Here is a 26,785-nt window from a genome sequence, read left to right on the forward strand (position 1 = left end):
CTACTCTGCTAAGAACTTTTACATGACCGGTCCTCATCCCCAAGAGGCTACCAGCCATCATGCAACTGTTCAGCACAAATAAAGATACTATCACTTGTGGGTTTCCAGGATTTGGGAAGCTTTATGTCAAGGATGAACTGCAAATATAAATGTGACAATATCATCCTCAAATAATTTCATTAAATATCTACTTTCAAGTATATACTACTAGACTTAAGAGAAAAATCTGAGACTCACACACACCGGGGCTGAGGCTGTAACTCACTGGCTGAGTGCTTGCCGAGTATGCTGGACTCCAGGTTCATAAAACAGTTTTGTTGTGAGTCATGCAGCAGCCACACTCGGGCCTGAAATGGAAAGCGAGCGGTTTGTGTCTGGAGGCCTTAGCTTTAGCTACTGCAGTATGCTGTTCTTACAGACCTTGCTTAAGAGTAGAGCCAACTTGTCACGAGTAAGCACAACTCCGATTCAAATGCTGGTGGTCTCTTCCCTCCATCTGCTCTACAGGATGTATTCCATGACCACAGTGGATGCCCGAAGCCGTACATAGTCCAAGGTCCTTGACATGGTGGCCACGCTCCCCTTTTCCCTCACAAGGCACAATGTGCAGCCTGTCTTAGTGCATGTGAAGTGCCACAGAACTCCGCATGCACTTTGGAGCCTTTATTAAATGCCATTCTTTTAACACAAACACTGTCGCTCCACACACTCGATCTGATAACCAAGACTAAGTGCAGATGGAGAGAGAGAGTGGGGAACGAAGGCAAGACAAAGGAGTATGTTGTCTCGGGAGGCGTAGGTGAGAGAGAGCTCATCATCCAACCTAGAAAGGCACAAAACTTCACACTTAGGAGCCGCTTAGTCCTGGCATTTTCCAATTAATATTTTCAGACCACAGTTAACAGTACGAAACTAAAACTGACGAGAGCAAAACCAAAGACCAGAGAAGTGCTGCCCGCGTAGTTCAGCCTATCCCCTCCCCACGGCCCGGAGCTAAAATCTGCAGGACGGCTTCTCTCGGGGAGCCAGGTCCTGGTGTAGGGAGCTGAGCCTCTCCTGTACACTACAGCACAGATGCTCTCTCTGTAATGTGGGAGAGGAAACGAGGCTGGACTTCGTCATAACAATACCCATCTGCTTCCATTGTGCTAAATCACATTCAAAGGGCACAGGAATCGCCTTTTATTCTTTTTTTTTAGAGCTGAGGGCCTTGCGCTAGCAAGTACTCTACCTCTGAGCTAAATCCCCAACCCCCACCTTTTATTCTTAATAAACCGAAACCAAGTGCACTGAGGCCCACACGGTTGGAAGGGCCCAAAAGAAGATGATTTCACAAGCCATTTCCTTTACTTAGTCCCTTTTCCTAAAAGACTGGAGAGTGAACAGGCAATCCAGAGGACCCAATTTTAGTCTTTTGGGAAGTATTTTACTTGTATAAAATCTAGCAAGATAGAGAAATACAAGTATTCAGATGGATGAACGATCAGTATAGATAAGAAAATGTAACCCGATTCTTTGGGTTGCTTTTTGGTTCTGTTGTGTTTTTGTGGGTGCAGATTTTCGAAGCAGGGTCTCATTACATAGCTCAAGCTGGCCTCACACCATCTTCCTTTCTCAGCCTCCCAACAGTTGGGATTACAGTGTGTAGCAGCCAGCTTTGACTGCTTACTTAATTCTTGATGTAAAGAGAGAAAAGGCAAGTGGCAGCAGGTCACTGCTGCTACAGGGGCCAGCATTGGCATCTGTCAGGCTGACAAGGAGTAGCCTGGCCTTGGCATTCCGAGACTGTACACAGACCCCTCCTCCTCAGTCCTGGTTTTGTTTATCTGGCGAAGAAGGGTTCCTAGGAAGGTTTCGCAGCTCCTCGATTCTCTGAACATCTTCCTCAGGCCGAACCTTCTCTAAGCCACTTTCTATCTCCTCAGGGAAGAGCTCGGTGACTTGCAGTTTTCTTTTCCTACAATCAAAGCATAAACAGGCATCAAGTTCTGCTTCGGCACTTGTCCTTACAGAGACTTCAAACAAAAGGGCAACATCCGCCGGGCGTTGGTGGTGCGTGCCTTTAATCGGGAGGCAGATCTCTGTGAGTTCAAGGCCAGCCTGGTCTACAGAGCGAGATCCAGGAAAGGCGCAAAGCTACACAGAGAAACCCTATCTTGAAAAACCAAAGAAAAGAAAAAAAAAAAAAGAAATACCATACACATTTTTGTGATAGATGTACGCAGTGCACTCAAAATGTTATTTTATGTGTATTGGTGTTTTGCCTGCATGTGTGTCTATGTACCACATGAGTGTCTGGTGCCTGCAAAAGCCGGAAGAGGGTATCAGAGTGCCCAAAAAGGAATTACAGACAATTGTGAGCTGCCATGTGGGTGCTGGGGACCAAATCTAGGTCCCTGGAAGAGCAGCCAGTGCCACTTCTCCAGGTCCTACATTTTAAACACTATTTCTCTTGGCTGAGGAATTCCTTCATTATTATATTTCACATCATTACTTTTGCCCATTCTCAAGGTTCTCCATCTTTAAATCACTGATGAACTTGTTTTCTTCTCTCTTCCTTTTTAAATTGGACTATAGTCATTATTTGTTCCTATTTCCCCCCCAATGTTAATTCTTAATGTTCTGTATCATAACCAAATAGCTAATAACCTTCCCTTCCTAACCCTTTTCCTAAAGCTTTGGTTTTTGTTTTGTTTTGTTTTTTTGTTTTTTTAAAAAAGAGGTTTGTCAGGCGGTGCTGGTGGACACCTTTTTTTTTTTCAAGACAGGGTTTCTCTGTAGCTTTGGAGGACACCTGTAATCTCAGCACTCGGGAGGCAGAGTCTAGTGGATCTCTGTGAGTTCGAGGCCAGCCTGGTCTACAGAGCAAGATCCAGGACAGGCACCAAAACTACACAGAAAAACCCTGTCTCGAAAAAAAAAAAAAAAAAAAAAAAGTTTACATATTTGCTGGGCATGGTGGTACATGCCTTTAATCCCAGCACTTGGAAGGCAGAGGCAGGCAGATCTCTTTGAGTTCGAGGCCAGCCTGGGCTACAGGACAGCCAGGGCTACACAGAGAAACCCTGTCTCAAAAAAAAAAAAAAAAAAAAATGAAGAGGAAGAGGAGGAGGAGGAGGAGGAGGAAGAGGAGCAGGAGCAGCAGGAGCAGCAGCAGGAGCACAGATAGCAGATTTCAGCTCAGACACCCAGGACCTGAACTCTGATGAACACTCAAACTGGAGTGCTAGACGGCAGTGGCCAGTCAGGCTTACTCGGAGTCTATCAGTCAGGCTTACTCGGAGTGAGTCTATCCAGTCGTCGGTTTCTCCATCCCCCCTAACAAATGGAGAGTACTGAACCAGGCCTGCTGGTACAGCCTGTAATCCCAGCTATCAGGAGGCTGACAAGAGAGGACCACAGCTCAGAGGCCAGTCTGGGCAACCTGGTGAGATACTGTCTCAAAATGAAAATTAAAAGGTGCCTGGAGACTTGGTCCAGTGGTAGAGTACTTGTCTAGCATTGAGAAGGTTCTAGTAAGTCTCCAGCACCTGAAAAAGATATTGTATGTCGTTACATGGCATAAAACATTTTCACTTTGTGTGTATATGTGTGTGTGTGTGAGACCAAAGTCTTACTCCATAAACCAAGCTGAACTCACGGTGATCACCCTGCCTCAGCTCCCTGACATTTTAAAAACAGAAGTATCCGTCTACATCTCCCCCTGCAAGGCTCTGGGGAATAATGCAGAGGAGGGCAGACAGGTTGTAAGAGCTGGAGGATCTAGGGTGTCTGAACACTGCTTCCAGGCATGGACTGGCCACAGCTGTGACCTCGGAGCTGTAATCACCTGAGTAAGACTTGCACACGGCTGGGCCTGCCAGCATTCCAGGGAGGGCTCAGGAGGCTCTGCCCACCCCTGGGTATTATTTCTAGGCAGGTAATGTTTACTGGGGAAGCAGAAGACGCTTTCTTCAGTCACAGTGCCTCTTGTAAGTTGGTCCTGCTCCTTTAAACAACTATTCATCCATGTTCTTGTAGTAATTAAACCCACTGAGTCACAAAAGAAAAAGGGAAAGGAAGGAAAGAAGGAAGGACAGACAGACCTAAAGAAAGGTCCTGATCAGATTAAAAGTAAAATTAGTGTCTTTCATTTTTCCAGGCCCTTAATGAAACATTTAAAAGACCACACAGATGAAAAGAGTGGAGAGACAGTGAACCAAACTCTTCTTTGAACTGAGTGCCAGTCGGGAGAGGCCCTGGGTCACACGTGGGCTGTGCTAGGAAGTCAGAGCAGCAATCTTTCCACAGGCCTTACCACTCTTCCAGTTTCTGCTCACGGGAAGCCTGTCGGTCCTTCTGTCTCCTCTCCTGAACGGTCTCATCACAGTACTTCTGAAGCGCCATCAGCAGGCCTCCCATAGGCGCGCTGACGGGAAGACACAAGTTCAAGGAGAAAATCATTAGCCCGCCGACACACAAGTATCCCTGCTCATCAACAGCAGAGCGCTTGCTTGCTGTCAGATATGGACGCATATGGCCATTTAAGCATCTCTTTCAAACAGATAAAAACACTGTGGCCATTTTCCTCCTAGGCTGAACAACAAAGAAAAACATTCACTGTAGCTTCCTTGACTGGTAGAAAACAGTAACAAATATAGAAATGGGTTCTTTTAAAAAAAAAAAAATCATGAAAAGAAATAAACCAAGGGGGGCAGAAGAGATGGCTCAGAGGTTAAGAGAACTGGCTGTTCTTCCAGAGGTCCTGAGTTCAATTCCCAGCAACTACATGGTGGCTCTCAACCATCTATAATAAGATCTAGTGCCCTCTTCTGGCCTGCAAGCATGCATGTAGGCAGAATACTGTATACATAATAAATAAATTAATTTTAAAAAAAGAAAAAAAACAAGACAAACAGAGAAATACATATTTATGACCAGTTCAATTAAGCTGCTCCAAACTGGAGGCTTCTCAGAAAGAGATGACTGGTTCATTCAGGATAGTACCAGCCCCTGGAGGACAAGACGTGGTGGGGATGGTTTGCTGGGAGGGAGAGGCTACTGGCTTTGGGGGACAGAGCCATCCAAGCACCTTATATTCTAGAGTCTGCTAAGACTGGCAGCTGCTACTTCACCAGTTACGAACTAAAAGGTGGGCTGGGGTGCTGGAGAGATGGGGTTGTACTAAGAGCACTTGCTCCTGCAGAGGACCTAGGTTTGATTCACCCTGCCTGTGACTCTGACTCCTTGTTTTGGCCTCCGAGGGCACTAGGCATGAACTTAATGCACATAAAAACATGCAGGCGCTCATATGTACACATAAAACAAATGAATCTTTTAAAAAGTAAAAAAAAAAAACAACAACAAAACTTCTTTAGGGGCTGGTAAAATGCTTGCCATGCATGCATAAAGACTTGAGTTTGCATCCCCAGCACCCAAATAGAAAGTCAAGTGTGGACTTGCTCCTGTGCTGTCTAGCCAATCTGTGAGTCCCGGGTTCAGTGAGTGATCCCATCTTAAAAAAGAAAATGGATGGGGCTGAGGATGTAGCTTAGTGGTAAATCCCTTATTATTATGTGCAAGGCCCTAGGTTTGAACTCCAGTACCACAAAAAAAAATACAATAATAAGGTGGAAAGTGACTGAGGAAGACACCCAACACTATTTCTGGCTTCCACACCCATGAACACAAATGCACATGTATACAAAAGCACACTATATGCACAAATGAAACTAATTTAGGTAATTATCATAGGAACAAACAGAATTTTCTTTCCTGTGTCCTCAAGAAAAAAGTTTTGACTTTGATATAAGTTAAATTTTTTTTTGTTGGTTTTTCGAGACAGGGTTTCTCTGTGTAGCTTTGTGCCTTTCCTGGAACTCACTTTGGAGACCAGGCTGGCCTCGAACTCACAAAGATCCACCTGCCTCTGCCTCCCGAGTGCTGGGATTAAAGGCGTGCACCACCACTGCCTGGCAATAAGTTAAATTCTTTCTGGCTAGAACTTTAATAATCTCATTTAAAGTTTGGGTTTTGTTTTGTTTTTTTTGTTTTGTTTTTTGCTAAGCAAAAGAAATAAAAAACTACATCAGCAGAATGGATAAAGAAAATGTCACACACACACACACACACACACACACACACACACACACACAGGGAGAGAGGGAATTATGCATAATTAAAAAGGAAACCATGACATGCTACAACATAAGTAAGTCTCAAGCATGTTCTGTTGGATGAGACAAGGCAGTGACAAAAGGAGGGAATGCTGTGACTCCATCATTCCAATACTCCGTGGTTCCGGTGCGCATGTCAGCATGACAGGAAATGCAAAGGAGAAGGAAGGGTACCAACAGCTGGGTGGAGTGGGGGAAGAGTTACAGTGTAGTAAGTATAGTTTCAGACATAAGACAAAGCCATTTTGGAGGTGCTGTACAACACCACCTAAAAATGGCTAAAGTGTGGGAAGACAATAGGAGAGGAGGGCCACTAAGAACAAAAGATTATGAAAATGTTATGCGTCACTGTACGCTAACTTTAAAAGTTAGTAAAGGGGGCTGGAGAGATGGCTCAGCGGTTAAGAGCACTGACGGCTCTTCCAGAGGACCTGGGTTCAATTCCCAGCACCCACATGGCAGCTAACAACTGTCTATAATTCCAAGATCTGACACCCTCACATAGACATATGTGCAGGTAATGCACCAATGCAAATAAAGTAAAAATAAAAAAAAAAATTAAAAAAGTTAGTAAAATGGTCAACTGATAAATGTTACATATATAATAACCACAATGAAAAACGTTTTTGCTGGGATGATCACACAGCAGTTGATAAAGGGGTTACTTACTAACATGCATATAGCCCGGGCTCTAGCCCCAGTGCTGGTAGAGGCAGGAGGAGCAGAAGTTCACTGTCACTCTTGGCTCCATGAGCAGCTTGAGGCTAGCCTGAGCTGGTGACCCTATGTTGAAAATTGTTTTTCCCACTAGCGTCAACAATTTTCCCTCTAAACCAAACTGATATATTAACACTAAAAAAAAAGTTAGCAGTGGCTTTTTAAACTGAAAAAAAAAATTTGCAAACTAAAATGTAAATCTAGCCAGGCATGGTGACTCATGTCTGTAATCTCAGCATTCAGAAAGCAGAAGATGATAACAAGGTCAAGGCTAGCCTAGCCTACAGAGCATGCAAACCTCTCACCCTCCTGAAAAAGAAAACCATAATCTACAGTGTTACCCAAGCCTGAAAAAATGGGGTGGGGGGCAAGCAGAGAGGGAGGGAATGTCAACTAACGAAAACAGAAGGGTGGCCAGAACTACTTTCTACCTGTAACCTTGGAGCAGATGTGAATGGATTGTCAAGCCCACTATGGGAAAGACTGTGGGGACAGGACGGCAGGACGGTCACATGGTCTCACTCCACCTATCACCAGGCAAGAACTGCCATGGAGGACTGACTGGAGAGCTGTAACAGGGAGAGGCCGAAAGATTCCCCAATCTGCTGCCCTATAATCCCTCCACTGCTGAACTCGGTCCATGAATGGAGTCCTGTAAGTGAGCACTTGTGAGAAAACTAATAAATAACAAAGACAAAAGTCATGTGACCCCAGGTACTTCAAAACACAAAACTATTGAGCCGTGTCTTCATGTTCCTCCAGGAATAGTGGATAGGAGTGAGTTTACTTCAGATTACTCACCACTGCACACCACTAGTATTCAACTGCCTCTGTGGAAAGCACGTTTCTGACACATGTGGCTTGTCCTTGTGACTGCACACTGTACCCATTTGATTCCTCTTAACCCTCAGAGCATAAACTGTTGATGCTCGCTCTGAATAAAGTTAACTATTGCATGAGACTTTAGTCTGCCTCATTTTTAGGGTCCATTCTCCTCAGGTCCCACCACCTCTAGCATGGTAAACGCTCCATCGTAACCATGAGGAGACAGTACTATACAGCTGGACTCAGACTCATTCAGTTACATACCAGGGAGTGGAATAGCACAATCATGTAATTGTTTTAGTCTTATTGTTTTGGTTTTTAGTGTTATTTTTTTGAGACAAGTTCTCATGTAGCCCAAGCTGGCTATGTAGCCAAGGGTGACCTTGAACTCCAGCCTTTACATCTTTAGTGCTGGAACTACAGGTGTGTGTCACCATACAAAGGCCCACTTTTACTTTTTTGAGGCAACTCCATACTGACTGTGATATTATCTGTACCACCTTATACTCCTGCCAACAGAACATGGGGGTTCCTTTCACCTCCATTCTTGCCAACAGACTAAAACCAATATATCAAATATTTAAAGTTAACATTATTGTAACGGATATGTAATATGCTTCTTGATGTGAGCTATACAAGGGCACAATTGCGCTTACATAGCATTCCTGACAAAAACATTTAACCACATCTAAAGCAAGAATAATCAAAACAAACTGAGACCCACTCTGGGTACTGCAGTGATGGCTGAAGGGATTTGAATACGGACCTTCTTTCACAGATGAGCTGGAACATGTTTACCCTAAGAGATGCATTCGGACATGAGATTTTATGTGAGGGGTGAGATTTTATGAGGTCTCAAATGGTTTAACCAAAAAAGGAAAGAAAGGAAGAATTAATGTATCTCATACATATACAGGGATATAAATAAAAAATATGGCAAATGTCAGTAATTGGTGAATCCAAGTAAAAGTCACATAAGGTCTTTGAGTTTTGTTGTTTGATTTTTGAATAGTGCTGGGGATTAGCCTTATGCGTGCTGGGTAAATGCTGTCATTGAACTACATTCCCAGTCCTGATATGGGTCTTTACATAAGGTCTTTTTTTTTCCCCTTGGTTTTTCGAGACAGGGTTTTCTGTATAGCCCTGGAGACCAGGCTGGTCTTGAACTTAGAGATCTGCCTGCCTCTACCTCCTGAGTGCACCAGCACTCCAGGCTTGGTAAGGTCTTAATATACTCACTAATTCAGCTTTTCTGTAGGTTTGAAAGTGTTCAAATTTTTAGCATTTTAGCTAGGGAAGAAAACTTTTAAATAAAACATGTATTTAGTTAAACAAAACATACCATTTTAAAATATTACAAAACACACATCCCACACAAACAAATTTCTGGTCATTTTTCTTGCTCCTTAGGAATGTTTTTGTTCAAATTACAAATAATTTCAGTTGTTGGTGATGTTGAAACACATTTTACCCAGAGGAAAAGGAATTTTGAATACACTTCCTATTTAACTCTACTAAGCTGCTCTTTACTAGTTTAATTATACAGTGATAACTATAAATAAAACAAGTGGACAGTCAGAGCTGGGGATATGGCTCAGCGATAAAGAAAGTATTCTGTTCTTATAGAAGACCTGAGTTTTATTCCTAGCACCCATATTAGGCAGCCTACAACTGCCTGGAACTCCAACTCTAAAGGATCCAACACTCCTTGGGCACATACACAGACACACACATGTACACATAAATAATAGAAATGCATATTTGCAATTTTAAAAAGCAGAGCATTTACTAGCATCTGGGGTCAATCCTCTCATATCCCCCAAAATAAGGAACTGAAAGTCACAGTCATCGTCAATACAGGACAAACATCTTTTAATGTCTCTGAGGACTAAATCTGTTCTTTATTAGGAGCAAACCATGTTAACACTTACCCCAACAAAGCTCCAATTATACCACCAGCCACCAGGCCTCGCAGACCTAAGTTTACTCTGAAAAGACCTCCTGTGACACCTATATAAAAGGGGGGAAAGGCAATATTAAATCATCTTTAAATGCTAGTTTTTTTGGTTTTTCGAGACAGGGTTTCTCTGTGTAGCTTTGCACCTTTCCTGGAACTCGCTTTGGAGACCAGGATGGCCTTGAACTCACAGAGATCCGCCTGGCTCTGCCTCCCAAGTGCTGGGATTATAGGCGTGTGCCACCACCGCCCAGCAGATGCATGCCTGTAATCCCAGCACTCGGGAGGCAGATGGATCTCTGTGAGTTCGAGGCCAGCCAGCTCTCCAAAGCGAATTCCAGGACAGCCTCCAAAGCTACAGAGAAACCCTATCTTGAAAAACCAAAAAAAAAAAAAAAAAAAAAAAAAAAAAAGGCATGCGTCACCACCACCCGGCAACTTCTATTCTTTTACAGTAAGAACAAAGACCTCTAAGTGGGCTTTCTGAACCCATCATGAAGAGTGGAGTGACAGCCATGAAGGTAACTTTCTGTCCACTCCAGCCAAAGAAAGAAAATACTTTGTAAATATTTTAACATTTTTAAATATCCTTAGCCTCACCTGCGTTGGTGGTTCATGCCTTTAATCCCAGCACTCGGGAGGCAGAGCCAGGTGGATCTCTGAGTTTGAAGCCAACCTGGTCTACAGAGTGAGTTCTAGGACAGCCAGGGCTACACAGAGAAACCTTGTCTGAAAAAACAAAAAACAAAAACCCCCTCAGTCTCTCCTGTGGCTCTAATGCCATTCAACCTCTTTTCCCCCCCATTTCCTTTTAAAAGTCACCAGTTCATTTCACCTTCTCTCACATCTTTAGCCTCTTTCACGTCTTTTTTCTTTGAGGCAACTTTGTCCAAAATTAAGAGACAAGATACAACAAACCCCTTCACTAGCCGCAGAAGATTATATCTTCTCCCAGCCTCACCCCATCTGTCTGCCTGCTATACTGTGCTATACCAGGCAGACCTGCAGAGGCAGCAGTTAGCATACAGTGCCCCCTGGTGACCGACACAAGGGGTGCACCTCTTTTCACTAGAATTCTCTTTCTAGGTCACTCGTTTAATATTCCTTTCTAAAAACAGGGTCTCATGTAACCCAGGATGTCTTCAAACTCAGTAGAGGGCTGAGAACGACCTTGAACTTCTGGCCTCTACTTTCTGAGAGCTGACATTACAGCCTGTACTAGCACCTGGAGTCTATGTGGTGCTGAGGCACAAACCCAGGGCTCCATGCATGCTAAGCAAGCATTCTACCAACTGTGCTGTGTACAGTCCAGCTAGTTCCCCTTTACTATGCACTTGACAACTAACGCTATCTTAGGTGGTAAACACCTGTAGGTGTTTCATCTGTTTGTATTTCTATTTGACTATTATATATTCATTTAAAATTTTCTCTAACATAACAAGAACAAAAACCACTTTTAATTTCATTAATCAGAAACAGTACACAGTCTTCCAAACAAAATGGGACCATATTACATATATATTTTTTAATTTTCTCTGAATATATTATTAAATTCCATTACCTTAAATTTTAAGTTTTCAATATTAAAGTTTCCCACAAGATTCTATTGCATGGATATACCACAAATTTTTATCTTAACACCAGTTTCTATTTGTAAATGTTTTAAATAAAGGCACTCCTGCACATGAATCTTTATCCATTTGATGGCTTCTTTAAGATGAACTCACAGAAATGAAATTCTGGGACCAGGGTATGAACATTTTGACTTTAAAGATAACTTTTATTTCAGAATGTGAGTTTGGGAAGGGTATGGGCAGTACACCTGCTGTTAACTGCTGAGTCATCTCCAGGCTCCAGGTGAGACGGCTCTTCTTGGTGGCCAACTTGACTAGATCTGGAATTAACTAAAACCCCAAAGTTGAGGGGCACACCTGTAGGGATTTTTGCTTAACTGGAAATTGGAAGATCCATTCTAATCCAGATCTTTGCGGTGGGAACACATACCTTTAACCTGGCCCACACCTTCTGCTGGAAGCCTACATAAGGAGAGGGAGAAGGAAACCTGCTCTTTGCCTGCTTGCCTATGTCTGGCTAGCAAGTCCACTGACGTTGGAACCTACTTCTTTGAGATTCTGGCAAATACTGAAGACCAGCTGAGACATCCAGCCTCATAGACTCAACAACTACTGGATTCTTGGCCCTTCTGTTCATAGGCAGCCATTGTTGGATTAGCTGGACCACAACAAATCCCCTTTCTCTATATCTAGAAATACATTATTTCTAGAAGTTGTTACCCTAGAAAACACTAATACACCAAGGTATGTACATTTTTAAGGCTTTGAACTTAAATTACTACACTGCTATTCAAAAAGGGCACACAAAGTTACTGCCAATTAAAAGTATGCAATTGTACACTCTCCTGCATTTTTTTTTTTTTTTTTTTTTTTTTTTTTTAGTAAGGGGCAATGAGAATCTTGTACAGCACAAACTGGCCTGGAATTCACTATGTAGCCCAAGCTGGCCTCATATTAGTGATCCTCATGCCTCATTAAAGATATATAACCACATATGGATCTTCTGCACTCTGAGTTGATATTCTGCATTTTCATAGGCTTTAAAAATGGCAGCTAACTTAAATTACACTTCTCTAACTAGTAGAAAAAGGTGTGTTGCCAGGCGGTGGTGGCACATGACTTTAATCCCAGCACTCGGGAGACAGAGCCAGGTGGATCTCTGTAAATTCAAGGTCAGCCTGGTCTACAGACTATAGATCCAGGACAGGCACCAAAACAACACAGAGAAACCCTATTTCAAAAAAACTGGTTGGGGATTTAGCTCAGTGGTAGAGCATTTGCCTAGCAAGCGCAAGGCCCTGGGTTCGGACCTCAGCTAAAGAAAAAAAGGTGTATTATTAGTCGTTCGTGTTACTTATGTGAGTTAAGTCATGTTTTTGTTTGTTTATCTCCAATCAAGATATCTTTTCTTTTTGATACATAGAGCTTTTATTGAGTACTATCTGAACACATTATTACTCAGAGATCATTTTACATTTAATGTCTTCTGTAGTATTTTTAATGTCGGTCAAAGCTATTCATAATTTCCTGTAACTTAATTTTTGTTTTAAAACATATACATAAACAAACATATATTTATATTTACATATCTTCCTACTCAGAAAGCCAATACACATACAGCTATATTCCCCCTAACATTTTATCAATTTGTACTTAAGCGTTTTAATTAATCTTACATTTCAATATATTAAATACTGTTGCAATTTGATTTCTTTCCACACATTTAGTAACTGTTCCAGCCCATGAACTGTCAATCCTTTCTACATGTATCTAGTATATCACCATTAGTTTAGATATACTGTACACTTAGTCTTTATTTCTGATTTTTTAAATTCTGTTCAATAGGACTACAAACAACCCCAGTATTCTATAAATTGTAATTTTATGCATGTTTATCTTAGATAGAAAGATCCCCTAATTTTTTGTTTGTTTGTTTGTTTTTCAAGACAAGGTTTCTCTATGTAGTTTTGGTGCCTATCCTGGAACTCACTTGGTATCCCAGGCTGGCCTCGAACTCACAGAGATCCGCCTGCATCTGCCTCCCCAGTGCTGGGATTAAAGGCGTGTGCCACCGCTGTTCAGCAATCCCCTAATTCTTTAGGGAAATTTTTTGCTATGCTCACAGAATCTGCATTTTAGGCAGATGTTATTAAGTTCTCTATTAAGACAAAAACAACTATAACTTTTATTTGATTGCTTTTCATTTAAAATTTAAGATGAAAAGGCCAGTTTAGTTTTTCTGGTGTGTGGAGGTACTCAAAATAGTTGTCTTTGACAATACATCATAGGCTTTCCTATAGTACAGCCCCTAACAAAACTAGGCTGCCTGGAACCTCTGGCCACAGGACTGTTTACTTCATACCAAGAAGGTTGGGAAGGCACCTACATCTGAATGCGGTGTACACAGACTTCCAGGCATCTGTGCTAAGGCCCATGGTCCTTATGAGATTGCGTAAAGCAGAGAAGCACATCAGCAGGGCCTGCGGTGGTTCCACGTGTGCTAAGTGTGTCCCCAACAGGGTCAAGCAGGATTTCTGTATTGAGGAGCAGAAACTTTTCTTCTCTTTTTTTCCCTTTTGGTTTTTCAAGACAGAGTTTCTCTGTGCAGCCTTGGCTGTCCTAGAACGCACAGAGATCTGCCTGCCTCTTTCTCCCAAGTGCTGAGATTAAAAATGTGCACCATCACACCTGGGCGAGGGGCAGAAACTTGTTAAAGTGCTGAAGGCATAGTAGAGTCAGAAAACAAAATAAATATGGAGCTTTTTTTTTTTTAGCTCATAAAAGTTAAGGCTTGATAAAAAAAAAAGCAAAACAAAACAGAGCAAGCCAGTTTAAGTATAAACTGCACAGGTGTGAATCTCTGTGGTTATTTTTCTTGGAGTTTGCTGAACTCTTTCTTAGATGGACAGGTTAACATGTTCAAATCAGGAGAGGCTGGTGTTCTTGCCCAGATACTTTGCCTGCCTCCTCTCTCTCTCCTCTCTATCTGGTATTTCCATCACATGTTAGTACACTCAATGTATGTTCCTCTCTCTCAAAATTCTGTCCTTCCAAAGAAATGATCTCTACTGATCTACTTTCAAGTTCATTCAACTCTGTTCCTTAAAAAATTTTTTGGCTGGGCGGTGGTGGTGCACGCCTTTAACCCCAGCACTAAGAAGGCAGAGGCAGGCGGATCTCTGAGTTTGAGGCCAGCCTGGGCTACAGAGGGAGTTCCAGGACAGCCAGGATTGTTACACAGACAGACCCTATCTCAAAAAAAAGAAACAACAAAAACAAAGACAAATAAATGTTTTTTCATACATAGTCTTACTCTATAGCCCACACTGCACTCAAACTTGAGGTATTCCTCCTGTCTTTGACTTCCAGTTGCTGAGATTACAGATGTGAGCCACATGCCTGGCTGATTCTTTCCTCTGCTATCTTAAATCTATGGTTCAGTTCTTCTCCAGTAAAAATTTAAAAATGTTTTTATATATGTACAAATGCACATTTGTATGGTCCAGGTAGTGGTGGCAAACACCTTTAATCCCAGTAATCAGGAGACAGAGCAGACTGATCTCTGTGTGAGTTCAAGGCTACCCTGGGCTACACAAGATTGATCCAGTCTAAAAGAGAAACAGGGCCAGGCAGTAGTGACACACACCTTTGATCCTAGCCCTTGGGATCTCACGCCTTTAATCTCAGCACTAGGGAGGTGGAGACAGGAAGATATGGCTGGGCGGAGAGATGACTATATGGCAGGAGGAGACAGGAGCTCAGCTCCTTTTCAGGCTGAGGATTCGGTAGAGAACAATGAGGATTCATGCTACACATTTGTGTGTTTGTGTATGTGTGCACATGCACGCATGTGTGTATATATGTATGCATATGTACCATAGCAAATATGCAAAGTTCAAAGGACAACTTCAAGCATGGGTCCACTCTCTACTTAGTGGAGACAAGGGTCTTTTTGCTGTCTTTCCACTGCTTACAGCAGGCTGGCTGGGCCTCAAAGCGTCTAAGGATTTTCTGTATCCCATCTCGCAATAGGAGTGTTGGAATTACAGATACTTGTGCTGTGTATCTGGCTCTTACATTGGTTCTCAGGAGTTGAACTCAGCCCCTTACCCTTCATGGAAGTGGTTTTACCCACTGAGTCCCATCCCTAGCCGCCCAGTGATTCTTAATCTCCGTTACAGTGTTAACAACACCAGCTATTTTGGTTTGCTTACATTTAAAATCGTCTATCTTTACCACTGCATTTTGATTTGGCATTATTTGAGTTCTTCTGTCAGCTCTTCCCAGCGCAGTTTCCTTCTCCCTGCTGGGAACTTCCACCCCACCCCACATTTTCCTGTGTCTTGTTGTTTTAACTGTTGAATATCAACTTTTTTTTCTTTTTGAGACAAAGGCTCATATGGCCCAGGCTAGCCTCAAACTCTCTACACAGAAAGGAATGAGCCTGAGTTTCTGATCTTCCTAGCTCCATCTCCCAAGTGCTGGAATTACGGGCATGTGCTATGACTTCCAGCTCAAAAATGGACTCATGAAACAATATATTGCAGCAGCTCTTGAGTTGAACCGTGTCCCTCACATGTCTAAGGTTCTGCATTAGGCAGTGATTTGCCTAGATCAAATCTATGTCTTTTCCCCAAAGAACACAGACGTTGATGTCTGCCTTCCCGGGAAGAGTCAGCCAACTCCTCCTAAGTTGTAATTAAAGCATCTACCCTTGGCCAACAAACCTGTCTGTGGCTTAGAAAGTGCATTTAAACTTCACATTATCTTTTCTAGCTTTTACTTTGTGTCCACAAGAACTCACATACAACCAAAGGAAAACAGCTTGTGAAGGCCAACACTAGTCTCTCCTGAGCACACACAGACCCCCATTACTGCCCTCTCTATTCGTTTCTGGTTTTATTTATTTATTTACTACTATTATTATTATTACTATTAATTAATTTATTTATTTATTTATTTATTTGCAGGAGCTGAGGACTGAACCTAGGGCCTTGTGCTTGTGAGGGAAGCGCTCTACCACTGAGCTAAATCCCCAACCCCTGTTTTTATTTTTTAAGACACAGAGTCTTGACATGCTGCCTAGGTTGGCCTTGAACTCATGGGCTCAAATGATTCTCCTGCCTTGGCTTCTCAAGCAGCTACCTCTGGTTTAATTGTCTCCTCACTAGCTCCATTGAAACCCAGCCCTGGTTTGCTAGTCTATGGCTCGGCCCAAATGAATCAAAACCTTAGGCTAGCTGTGTTAGAAGTCCCTGACTGTAACTGCTTTAAACAAGATATGGAATTTCCTTTGTTCTCTTCCAGACTGGTCAAAGTGCTGGGATGACAGTCATCTGTCACCACACATGGCTCCTGAGCTCTATTTTAATGCTTGTTTTAAATGGTGTGTCACCACTAGAGGAAAAGAGCTTTAAATAAACCAAACTCTTGCCCTAAGGAAATCTGGTCCTTCCTCCTTCACATCCCAGTCTCACCTGAACTATTTCCCTTCCTTGTGTTTGGAACATCGCCCTGCTTCTACAGACGTCTCTAGAGACCTCCTCTTGGTGCTCCTGGGAGCCCACCACCCTGCACAGTTTGCTCCTTCCCAGTCTGCAGGTGTCAGCTTAATGACCCGAAAGGCCTTCAACAACCCTGTCCACATCAGATCCATGTTCCACCTATTTGCAACTTTCTGTAATAGGTGCTGGGTTTATTTGCCCATCCTCATGGGTAAAATCTAATGAAAGCAACAATCTTATCTACTTTAATAACTACCAAGGGTCAACTATGAGGCTATTTGTAAGCATATTTTATATGAATATCGAAAAGGATATAGTGTGACATCAATCAAAAAATTCCACAGTTCTGATTCATAAATCCTACATATTTTAAGCCATACTTGAAATTAAAATGTGAACAAAAATAAAACACCTTACCTCCAGCAATGACAAAATGGCTCAAGGAATTTTTATTTCGATACACAGTTAGTCCAGTGTTCACTGTGCTGGGAAGGGAGGAAAGAGAAAACATTCATTCAAAGTACATGCTATTCACCTTCCTGATTGCTACTTTCATTGAAATGATACGTTTAAAACATTGTATTAGGACTAAAGAGGTAGCTCAGTTGTAGAGTGCTTGCTTATCATGAACAAAGTCTGGGTTCAATCAGACTAGGCATCGGAGCACATATCTCTAATCCCAGCATTTGGGAACTGGAGGCAGGAGGGTCAAAAATCCAAACTCCTCCTCAGCTACACATCAAGTTCAAAGCCAGAGTAGGCAACATGAGACTCTATCTTAAGAAAACAAAAACAAAACCCAGAAACAACAACAACAACAACAACAACACAGTCCTGTATTTTAAAGCCTTGTCCTACCCCAGGCCCTTTGGTGTGTTCTAGACTAATATGCCCATGGGTTTTTAGGTAAACCTGTTGAAGAAGGAAACAACAAAACCAAATTCCTAGAACAAATATCCATTCAGAATCAGCAACTTAGGAAAAAGGGCTCCACAGAATTCTCCTTTCTTCAAAACTTTGATTCTATTCTGGGCATGGTGCACTCTGTAATCCCAGGACTTGGGAGCATAAGATTTCAAGTTTGAGGGCAGCCTGGGCTACATAGCAAGATATCCATCTCAAAAACTAAAAGAAAAAAAGAAGTCCTGTACCTGTTTTGAGCCTAGTTGTAGAGCTCTGTCATGGATACAGAACTAATACTGAACCATTTTCCTACGTAAATACAAGTTTGATTAAGAAAAAGGCACTCTGGGGTCAGTGGCACGGCTGTGTTAAGGGCACCTGCTGCCAAGGCCTGACCTATGCTCAGTCCCCAGGATTGACAAGGCAAAAGGAAAAATGACTCCTCCAAGTTGTTCTCAGACTGCCACATGCACACTATGGCACAGGTGTTCACACACACAGACACAGACAGGGACACACACATATATGTGAAAGAATTTTTCAGAGAAAAGGCACTATGAATATTTTCATGTCAGTGTTCAGTTTCATAACACCACTTGCTCCAAGGATACACTCCTAAAAGAATATCTGATGGCAGCACACATCTGTAATTCCAGGAGAATTACGCATTTAAAGACAGTCTAGACTACACTGCATTCTACGTCGGCCTGAGATACAGCAAGACTCTGCCCTCCCCCACAAAAGATGAGGACTCTCTTGCCCAGCGGAGAACTTACTTGAACATAGTCACGAACACTGCAGTTCTCCAGCTCCAACGCCAGCCGTACCGAATGAAGCCCCTCGTGGCAGCTCGGTGAGCATTTTGCTAAAAACAATTTGTTAAAATGCTGTGAGGCTCCAAGATACTCTGACATTTTCCTTATTCTACAACTGAACTGCAGAGATGTCAGCTGCAAGTTACTCAGGCACACCTAAACAGAAACACAGAAAGAACATTTCCAGAACTATCATCAAGTACTAACACTTGAGCAAAAGACTCGGGAGTCAGAGAGAAAGGAGAGTTTCTTACCTGTTTGAGAGACAGCCCTATCTTCTCACATAGTGCTAGCTACATCCCTGATACGTGATGGTGAAGATTAGAAGGAAATATTTGGCTGTACTGGGCACCTGGTTACCAGAGCTACTTTTAACTCTGAAAAGTGGGTACTGTCACCATCAATGACCATGCACTGACTTCAACTACATGGTTTACATGTTCCAGTATGACTCCATTCATAGCAAGTTCCACAGCACGGTCATGGCTCAGAATGAGAAGAAACTTGTCATCAAAGGAAAGGCCATCTCCATGTTCCAGGAGTGAGATGCCGTCAATATCACATGAGGCGATGCTGCTAACAAATACACTGTAGAATCTACTGGTGTTTTCACTATTACAGAGAAGGCCAGGGCCCACTTGAAGGGTGGAGCCAAAAATGTTACCATCTCTGCCCCTTCTGATGATCCCATGCCCGTGATAGATGTGAACCACAGAAGTGTAACAACTCACTCAAGGTCTTAAGCAGTGCCTCCTGTACCACTGACTGCTTACCTTACCCTCACCCCTGGGCCAAGGTCATCCATGACCACTTCAGCATCATGGGAGGACTTTAACCAGTTTACTCTATAACTGCCACCCAGATGACCAGGGACAGCTCCTTTGGGAAACTACAGCATGATGGCTATAAGAGGGCAACTACTACTGTTACCATGGTTGTGAGCAAGGTTATCAGAGCTAAGGGAGTGTACTGACATGGCCTTCCAGGTTCCTACCCTCAATAAGTCCATCACGAATATTATCTGCTGCCTGAAGAAAGCAGCCAAATAAAATGGCATCAAGAAGATAGTAAAATAGCCATCAGAAGCCGCCCTACGGGGCACACAGAGCTGTAGCAAACGCCAGGTTATCCCCTGCATCTTTAACAATGATGCCGACTCTTCCACCTTTGAGGATGAGGTCAGTGCCCTCAATGACCACTTTGTCAAGCTCATTTTCTGATATGATAACCAATTCAGCTAGGCAACAGAGTGGTGGAACTGGCCCACTCGGCCTTCAAGGAGTATGAAGCCCCAGAGTACCCACGCCAGCAAGAACACAAGAGGAAGAGGAAGACCCTGGCTTCTGGGCCCTACTCAGCGGCCGATGCACTGAGCATCTCCCCTCAGTTTCCATCCCAAAAGAAGTGGAAGGGCTCGGAGAGGCCCACTAGTACCATCAGTCAAGTTCACTGGTGGCTGGAGAGACGCTCAGCAGTTAAGAACACGGGCTGCTCTTCCAGAGGACCTGGGTTCAGTTCCCAGAACCCACATGGTGGCTCACAACCATCCAGAATTCTAGTTCCATGAGATCCAACACCCTTTTCTGACTTCTGCAGACAGCAGGCATGTCCATGGTAAACACACACACACACACACACACACACACACACACACACACACACACACACTTCGGAACTCTGTCTGTCCAGTCTAAAAGCAGTAATGCCCTGGACAAGTAGAGTATACCAAGGACTCAGGTCTTGGTTTCTAAATACCAATCTTCCCTAAAAGAAATTCTAGTTCCACCAGATGTGATAGAGCACATCTTAAATCTCAGCACTGGGGAGGCAAAGGCAGGAGGATCTCTGTGAGTTCGAGTCCAGCCCGGTCTGTATAGTAAGTTCCAGAACAGCCAGGACTATGTAGAGAGGAGACCTTGTCTAAAACAAAAACAAAACCAACTTGGAGTTGGCTACCTTCAAGAGCAGGAATAGAAGAGTAAAAGCTGAGCCAGCCAGGAATATTGCGAGCTGAAAGTCAGCCTGGACTACCAAGCAACACCCTTCTTAAAAATAAAAAATCTCAAGAGATCCACCAGCCTCTGCCTCCCAAATGGAGGGATTCTCTTCAGATTATATAAATCTTTCATCTTTCACAAATCTGAATTTTATCATGAAATATTGTGATGGTTTGAAAGAAAACTGGCACTATTAGCAGTTGAGGCCTTGTTGGATTGGGTGTGGTGTTGGAGGAAGTGCGTCACTGTGGAGGTGGGCCTTGAGGTATCATGCTCAAGCCACACCCAGTGTCTCAGACCACTTCCTGTTACCTACATATCAAGATGTAAAACTCTCAGCTCCTTCTCCAGCACCTTGTCTGCCTACATGCCACCATGTCCCACTATGGTGATAATGGACTGAACCTCTGAATTATAAGCCTACCAATTAAATGTTCTCCTTTATAAGAGTTGTCGTGGTTATGGTGTCTCTTCACAGCAATAGAAACCCTAAGACAGAAACTATGAAGCAAATCTGAATTGAGGGGCATCCTACAAATGGTCTATAATCTTTAGAATTGCCCAAGACCAAGACTGACAGAGAAACTGTTTAAGATTAATGGATTCTAAAGAGGCATGAGGCAAATTCAATATGTAATCTACTATTAGATGCCAAACTAGAAAAAAAATTATAGTTGAAGAAACAGAAAATTCATCTAGGTACTTTAGCATTAGTACCCTCCATTGCTATTAAATATAGATCTAATCTATAATCTATAAATCTAATTTCTACACCCTGACATTCCAAAATCCTCCCAACTCAAGACCTAACAAAAATGAAGTATAAAGAGAATAGTTAAACCAGTGTATCCCTATTAGCCCATCAATACTTACCACAGCATCAAAGCGGTTATGATAAATCTCCCCTTGACTCTGCTCAATGTAGCGTTTTTTAGCATAAATAAAAGCAGGTATTCCTCCATATGCCCAGCCAATGATGCCTGCTGAAATAGCTGCCTTGCAGATATATTCAACATCCTTTGGAATTCTCTGCTGTTCACTAAAACACCAAAAAGAAAACGTTGTCAGGACATTATTCAACACACTGTGCTTAGAATTATCCCAAATGCTTACACTACATTTTTTGCTAGGGGCAGAACTGACTAAATCCTTTTATGCATTAAACAGTGCAGTTATATAAGAGCAGCACAAGTTGGGTATAATGGTGGACATCTGTAATTATAGCATTCAGGAGGCTGAGTGCTGTGGGATGGTCTTTCTTGCTGTGGACATCGCTCTGTATAAATAAAACACAGGAGGCTGAGTGCTGTGGGATGGTCTTTCTTGCTGTGGACATCGCTCTGTATAAATAAAACACTGATTGGCCAGTAGCCAGGCAGGAAGTATAGGCGGGACAAGCAGAGAAGAGAATTCTGGAAAGCGGAAGGCTGAGGTGGGGAGACACTGCCAGCTACCACCATGAGTACCAACATTAAGATACTGGTAAGCCACAAGCCATGTGGCAAAGTATAGATTTATAGAAATGGGTTAATTTAAGATAGAAGAACTAGATAACAAGAAGCCTGCCACAGCCATACTGTTTGTAAGCAATATAAGGATATGAGCAGCTGCAGGTGAGAGATTTGTCCTGACCGTGGGCCAGGCAGGACTGGAGAAAACTCCAGCTACACTTTCTGTATGAATATATGTTGCTATAATTGGTTAATAAAGAAGCTTCTCTGGCCTATGGCAAGTCAGGTTATAGCCAAGCAGGAAATAGAAAAGAGAGACAAGAAGAAGAAATACAGGGGAGACACCAGCCTGCCACCCAAGGAGCAACATGCCAGCAGACCAGTAAAGTCATGGAACATGTGGCAAAACATAGACTGATAGAAATGGGTTAATTTAAGATGTAAGAGCTAGCTGGGCAGTGGTGGCGCATGCCTGTAATCCCAGCACTCAGGAGGCAGAGGCAGGTGGATCTGTGAGTTCGAGGCCAGCCTGGTCTATAAAGCGAGTTCCAGGATAGCCTCCAAAGCTACAGAGAAACCCTGTCTTGAAAAACCAAAAAAAAAAAAAAAAAAAGGTAAGAGCTAGCTAGCAAGAGGCCTGCCATAGGCCATACAGTTTGTAAAGAATATTAAGCCTCTGACTGGTTATTTTATAAGCAGCTGTGGTACTACAGGACCTGGCAGGACCAGAGAAAACTTTTGACTATAGCTGAGGTAGGGGGAACCATGAGTTTGAAGCCAGCCTTTGCTACATAATGAAGCCCTGCTCCAAAAACAAAACAACCAAAATAGCCATACATATATGTCTTAAACAAAAGCAATCTATGATATTAGAAAACTAGGATAGTAATTATCCTTGGGAAGAAAGGCACAAGGGGAGCTCCTGGGATACCGGTAACTACTTCTGGTGTTGCTTGCATAGATATGCTCATCTATGAAAACTCATTAATAAGTACACTCAGGTATGCTTTTCTAAGTACACAACACAACCCTAGAAATAAAGAAAAACCTTTGAGTTGGATATAGATTAATACTTTCACTTCTAAATTCTAAGCTAATACACATCTCATGAACTCATGAGATTTTTTAAGAGCAATACATAAAGTATGGATTTTAAACACCTGAAATGTGGATTTTTGAGATGTCAAAGACAAGAGGCCAGAGCGATGGTTCCGTGGTTAAGAGCACTTGCTGTTCTTGCAGAGGACCGGGTTCAGTTCCCAGCACCCACATAAAGGTTCACACATGCCTGTAGCTCCAATTCCAGGGCATCTGACTCTTCTTGCCCCCTTGGGTATGAAGCACCTACCCAGTGTATACACAGATATGCAAATATTCAAACACATGAAATAAAAAAATAAATAAAGAAATCTCTTTAAAAAAAAAAAGAAGTCAAAATCCTTCCTAAACTCAGGTTTTATGATATACTCAGATAGCATTGGAAACCATCACAATGGCCCAGCCTACAGTCACCACGCTTAAGAGGCTGAGGCAGGAGAATCACTGAGCCCAGGAGTTCCAGGCTTGCCTGAAGACCACAATGAGAGCCATCTCTTCATTGAGAAAGCATCTCGCATTGCCAGGGAACTCCTGACCCTCGTGCCTTCACCTCAAGAAATGGCATTCATTGCAGGCACTTGCCTCCATGGCTGGCTTTAAAATCATAAAAGAAAAAAAAAAAGTACTGAGAAAATTTACTATGCAGTAGGCAGCACAGGCCAATCTAAAATAAGGAAGAACTGTTTAATTCCAATTATGCCTCTCAAATCCATAAAAACAAGAACTTAAGAGTTTCCAGAATACTCTTAAAATAGTTAAACAATACAGCACTCCTATAGTGATCCTCGGGAGTGAACCATTATTTAGATTACTAGCTTTCTTCTGAAAGTGTGTGATCCTAATTCTCAATCACCACACTCTTCCTTCATATACAAGAAGCTAAAAACTCTAGAAAACAAATCCTTACATTTACAAAATAGGAAAACTGCCATAACTTAAATTTTATGTATTTTACATTGAACAGAACTTTAAAAAACATCTACATAAAAACTGATCTACAGGGGTTGGGGGTTTAGCTCAGTGGTAGAGTGCTTGCCTAGCAAGGGCAAGGCCCTGGGTTTGATCCTCAGCTCCACACACAAAAAAAAAAAAAAAAAAAAAAAGTGAAAGGACTTTGCCTCTTTGTTTAACCCTTTGTATAGTCCAACAGCAGTAATATTTACGTCAATTTTACTGCCATAAAGGCTCAAGCTGGAGTGTGGCAGTATACTCTTGTAATCTCAGAACTTGGAAGGTAGAGGCAGAGGATAGGTCATTCTCAGCTACACAGGCATTTGAGGCTAACAAGGGCTACGTGACACCCTATCTCAAAGTACCCCCCAAAATAAAATAAAATAAATACACCACAGTCAGTCCAAGCAGCTAAAGAATGGTTAAAAGGTAGCAAGACTGAGTAACGGGATGGATCTACACATAGGGACAGTGGTGTTGTACTCTGGGATCCGCTAGCAGCGTGCAGCCAGATCAATCACTCTGAACCTTGGTTTTCCTTTTCACATCATGGACGAAAGCATGAAAATTGCATCTGATTATTTTTCAAGTTTCTTTTAGTGCCAGTATTCTGTAATTTATAATACTGGTCAAAATGACCATCTTCTGTGGGTCATGGTAGTGCATGCCTGTAATCCCAGCAACTGAGAGGAGGAAGCAGAAGGTTATCATGATCTACACAGGTAGATTCTGCCTCAAAAAATAAAATAATAAATCCTTTACACACTACATAATATCTTTTAAAAATATACAAACTTCTGGAAGGACCTTTGAGAAAAGCAGACACATTATTTCTTAAAACAAAGATGAGGAGGAGCTGGAGCAATGGCTCAGCAATGAAGAGCATGTGTGCTCTTGCAGAGGGTCCAGATTCCATTTCCAGCACCCACAGAGCAGCTCATATCGTCTGGAACTCTGGTTCCAGGAGATCTGACATTAGCAGGCATGGGGTACACAGACATACATGTGGCTAAAACATACACATAAAATAAAAATAAAAATTTTAAAGACAAAATTTAAAAAGGTGATGAAACTATTATAATTAAATACAAGTCTGCCAGCTCCTTTGCTCCAATTTATTTAATCAATTGATAACACAGTGTAGTATGGTAAACTTTCACCAGTAATAAATGAAGTTAAAATAAGTATTAGGTGAAAGTATTACAAAGAGTTACTCATTTGCTATTCACATTGTTTATTTTAATATCTAGCTTCTGAAAAGTGAGGTAGATCTGAGAGTGTAGCTCCTATGGCAGAAGAAGTGGCCCTCAGTAGGACAAAAGAGCGAGACTGAGCCCAGAAGCACAGACCTGTGATCCCAGAATCTGGGAGGCTTAGAAAGAAACACTGATTTCAATTCCAGGCCAGACTCGTCTACAGGTACAGCCAGGGTTACATAGCAAGACCCTGTCTCCAAAAAGGACAGGTGTGTGTTTTGGGGGGGTGGAGTGGGGGGACTGAAGAAGTGACTCTGCAGTTAAGATCATGTACTGACCTTACAAAGGACCTGAGTTCAGTTCCCAGAACCCATGCCAGTTGACTTGAAACTATGGGTAACTCCAGATTCATGGGGATCTGATGGCTCTAGCCTACACTCATGTACACACACCCCCAAACAAACCCACATACACATACATAATTTTTAAAAATGGAGGTGGGAACACGGGGGCAGAGAAGAGCCGAGAAGGGAGAACCATCGTTACTATTTCTAGTCATTTGTGCAAAATAAAACTGACAATCCTCCTCCCCTCCACAACTCCCACTTGAGGTACACATAGGGCCACTACTGGCCAAGAAAGATCAAAGTTTGAGACCAAATGAAATATGAAAAAAAAGTTAGTGTGGACGTCTAAATATAGTTCCCAGGGATTACTACATGACCATAACTTTCTAATATATAAAATTAGGGTGCGATACTGTTTTAAGAGCATGACTTGGAGTCTGACTCAAAAAACCAGCGTGTCAACCACCTACGGCAGGACCCTATACAAGCAGGCAGGGCAGAGAGAACGTTCAGCGTCCCTAGGACCCCAGGCGGGGGCTCGCGCCGGGTGACGGCGACCCCCGAGGAACCCTCCCCACCCACCCGAGGCATGTTTACTCTTTGTCAAACAGCTGCCGGAGGCGGTCCCATCCGGATTCCGGGGAACCGGGTTCCGAGACATAGGACTGCAGCTCCCGATCCTCCACAAAGCCTTGGGAATCCTCAGCCACAGCACCGGCAGCAAAGACTCGGGGCAGAGGACCCCAGGCCCGGCAAAGCAGACTGCGGGGCGCGGGCGGCGGCGCCTCCATGGCGCCCTCCCACCCGCGGACAGATACCCCGGGGCCGCCGAGCACCGTGGGAGAGGGTGACCTGCAGAGCGGAGCGGGGAGATATTGGGGACACTTGAATCTCACATCCGGTGCCCGGCCGGCTCACTTCAGCAGGCACTGGGAACCACGAGACCGGAAGTCCCGCCCCCTAGCTGCGCAAAAGGCCGAGGGGCGAGGCGACAGCGGAACCGTGGCTGAAAGCCCTTCCGCTCAGGGTAGGGTAGGTGACGGTCGTGCCCCGGAAGTGAGGTGGCGGCGGTATCTTTTCAGTGAAGTCCTAAGTTGTTTGTGCCCAGTAGCTCCGGTCTACTGGGTCGGTCTCCGCTCGGTTTGAGGTGCTCAACGGACTTACGTGAGGGCGCTCGCTTAAGATGCAGAAAGCCCACGTGGAAGGAGGGCGACAGTACTTTATTCAGTGCAAGTGAGGGACAGGCGACGTGCTTCAGCTGATCCCCTGCAGCACCAAGCTTGTCGGGGGGCGGA

The 26,785-nt window shown here is 43.1% G+C and overlaps 1 protein-coding gene across 1 annotated transcript; it reads right to left on the reverse strand.

Annotated features, from left to right (window-relative positions):
• Nucleotides 1–648: 648 nt before the first annotated feature.
• Timmdc1 (translocase of inner mitochondrial membrane domain containing 1) lies at nt 649–26,434 on the reverse strand. The gene is made up of 7 exons (XM_036203943.1): nt 26,088–26,434; nt 21,321–21,486; nt 18,412–18,500; nt 17,150–17,217; nt 9,629–9,707; nt 4,298–4,408; nt 649–1,957 (listed from the first exon to the last, which is right to left on the reverse strand). Exons 1-7 carry the CDS (start codon nt 26,279–26,281, stop codon nt 1,807–1,809), a joined length of 858 nt encoding a protein of 285 aa, XP_036059836.1. The 5' UTR covers nt 26,282–26,434; the 3' UTR covers nt 649–1,806.
• Nucleotides 26,435–26,785: the final 351 nt, after the last annotated feature.

This window comes from Onychomys torridus, chromosome 12 (genome assembly GCF_903995425.1).
Source record: "Onychomys torridus chromosome 12, mOncTor1.1, whole genome shotgun sequence".
Classification (NCBI taxonomy): domain Eukaryota; kingdom Metazoa; phylum Chordata; class Mammalia; order Rodentia; family Cricetidae; genus Onychomys; species Onychomys torridus.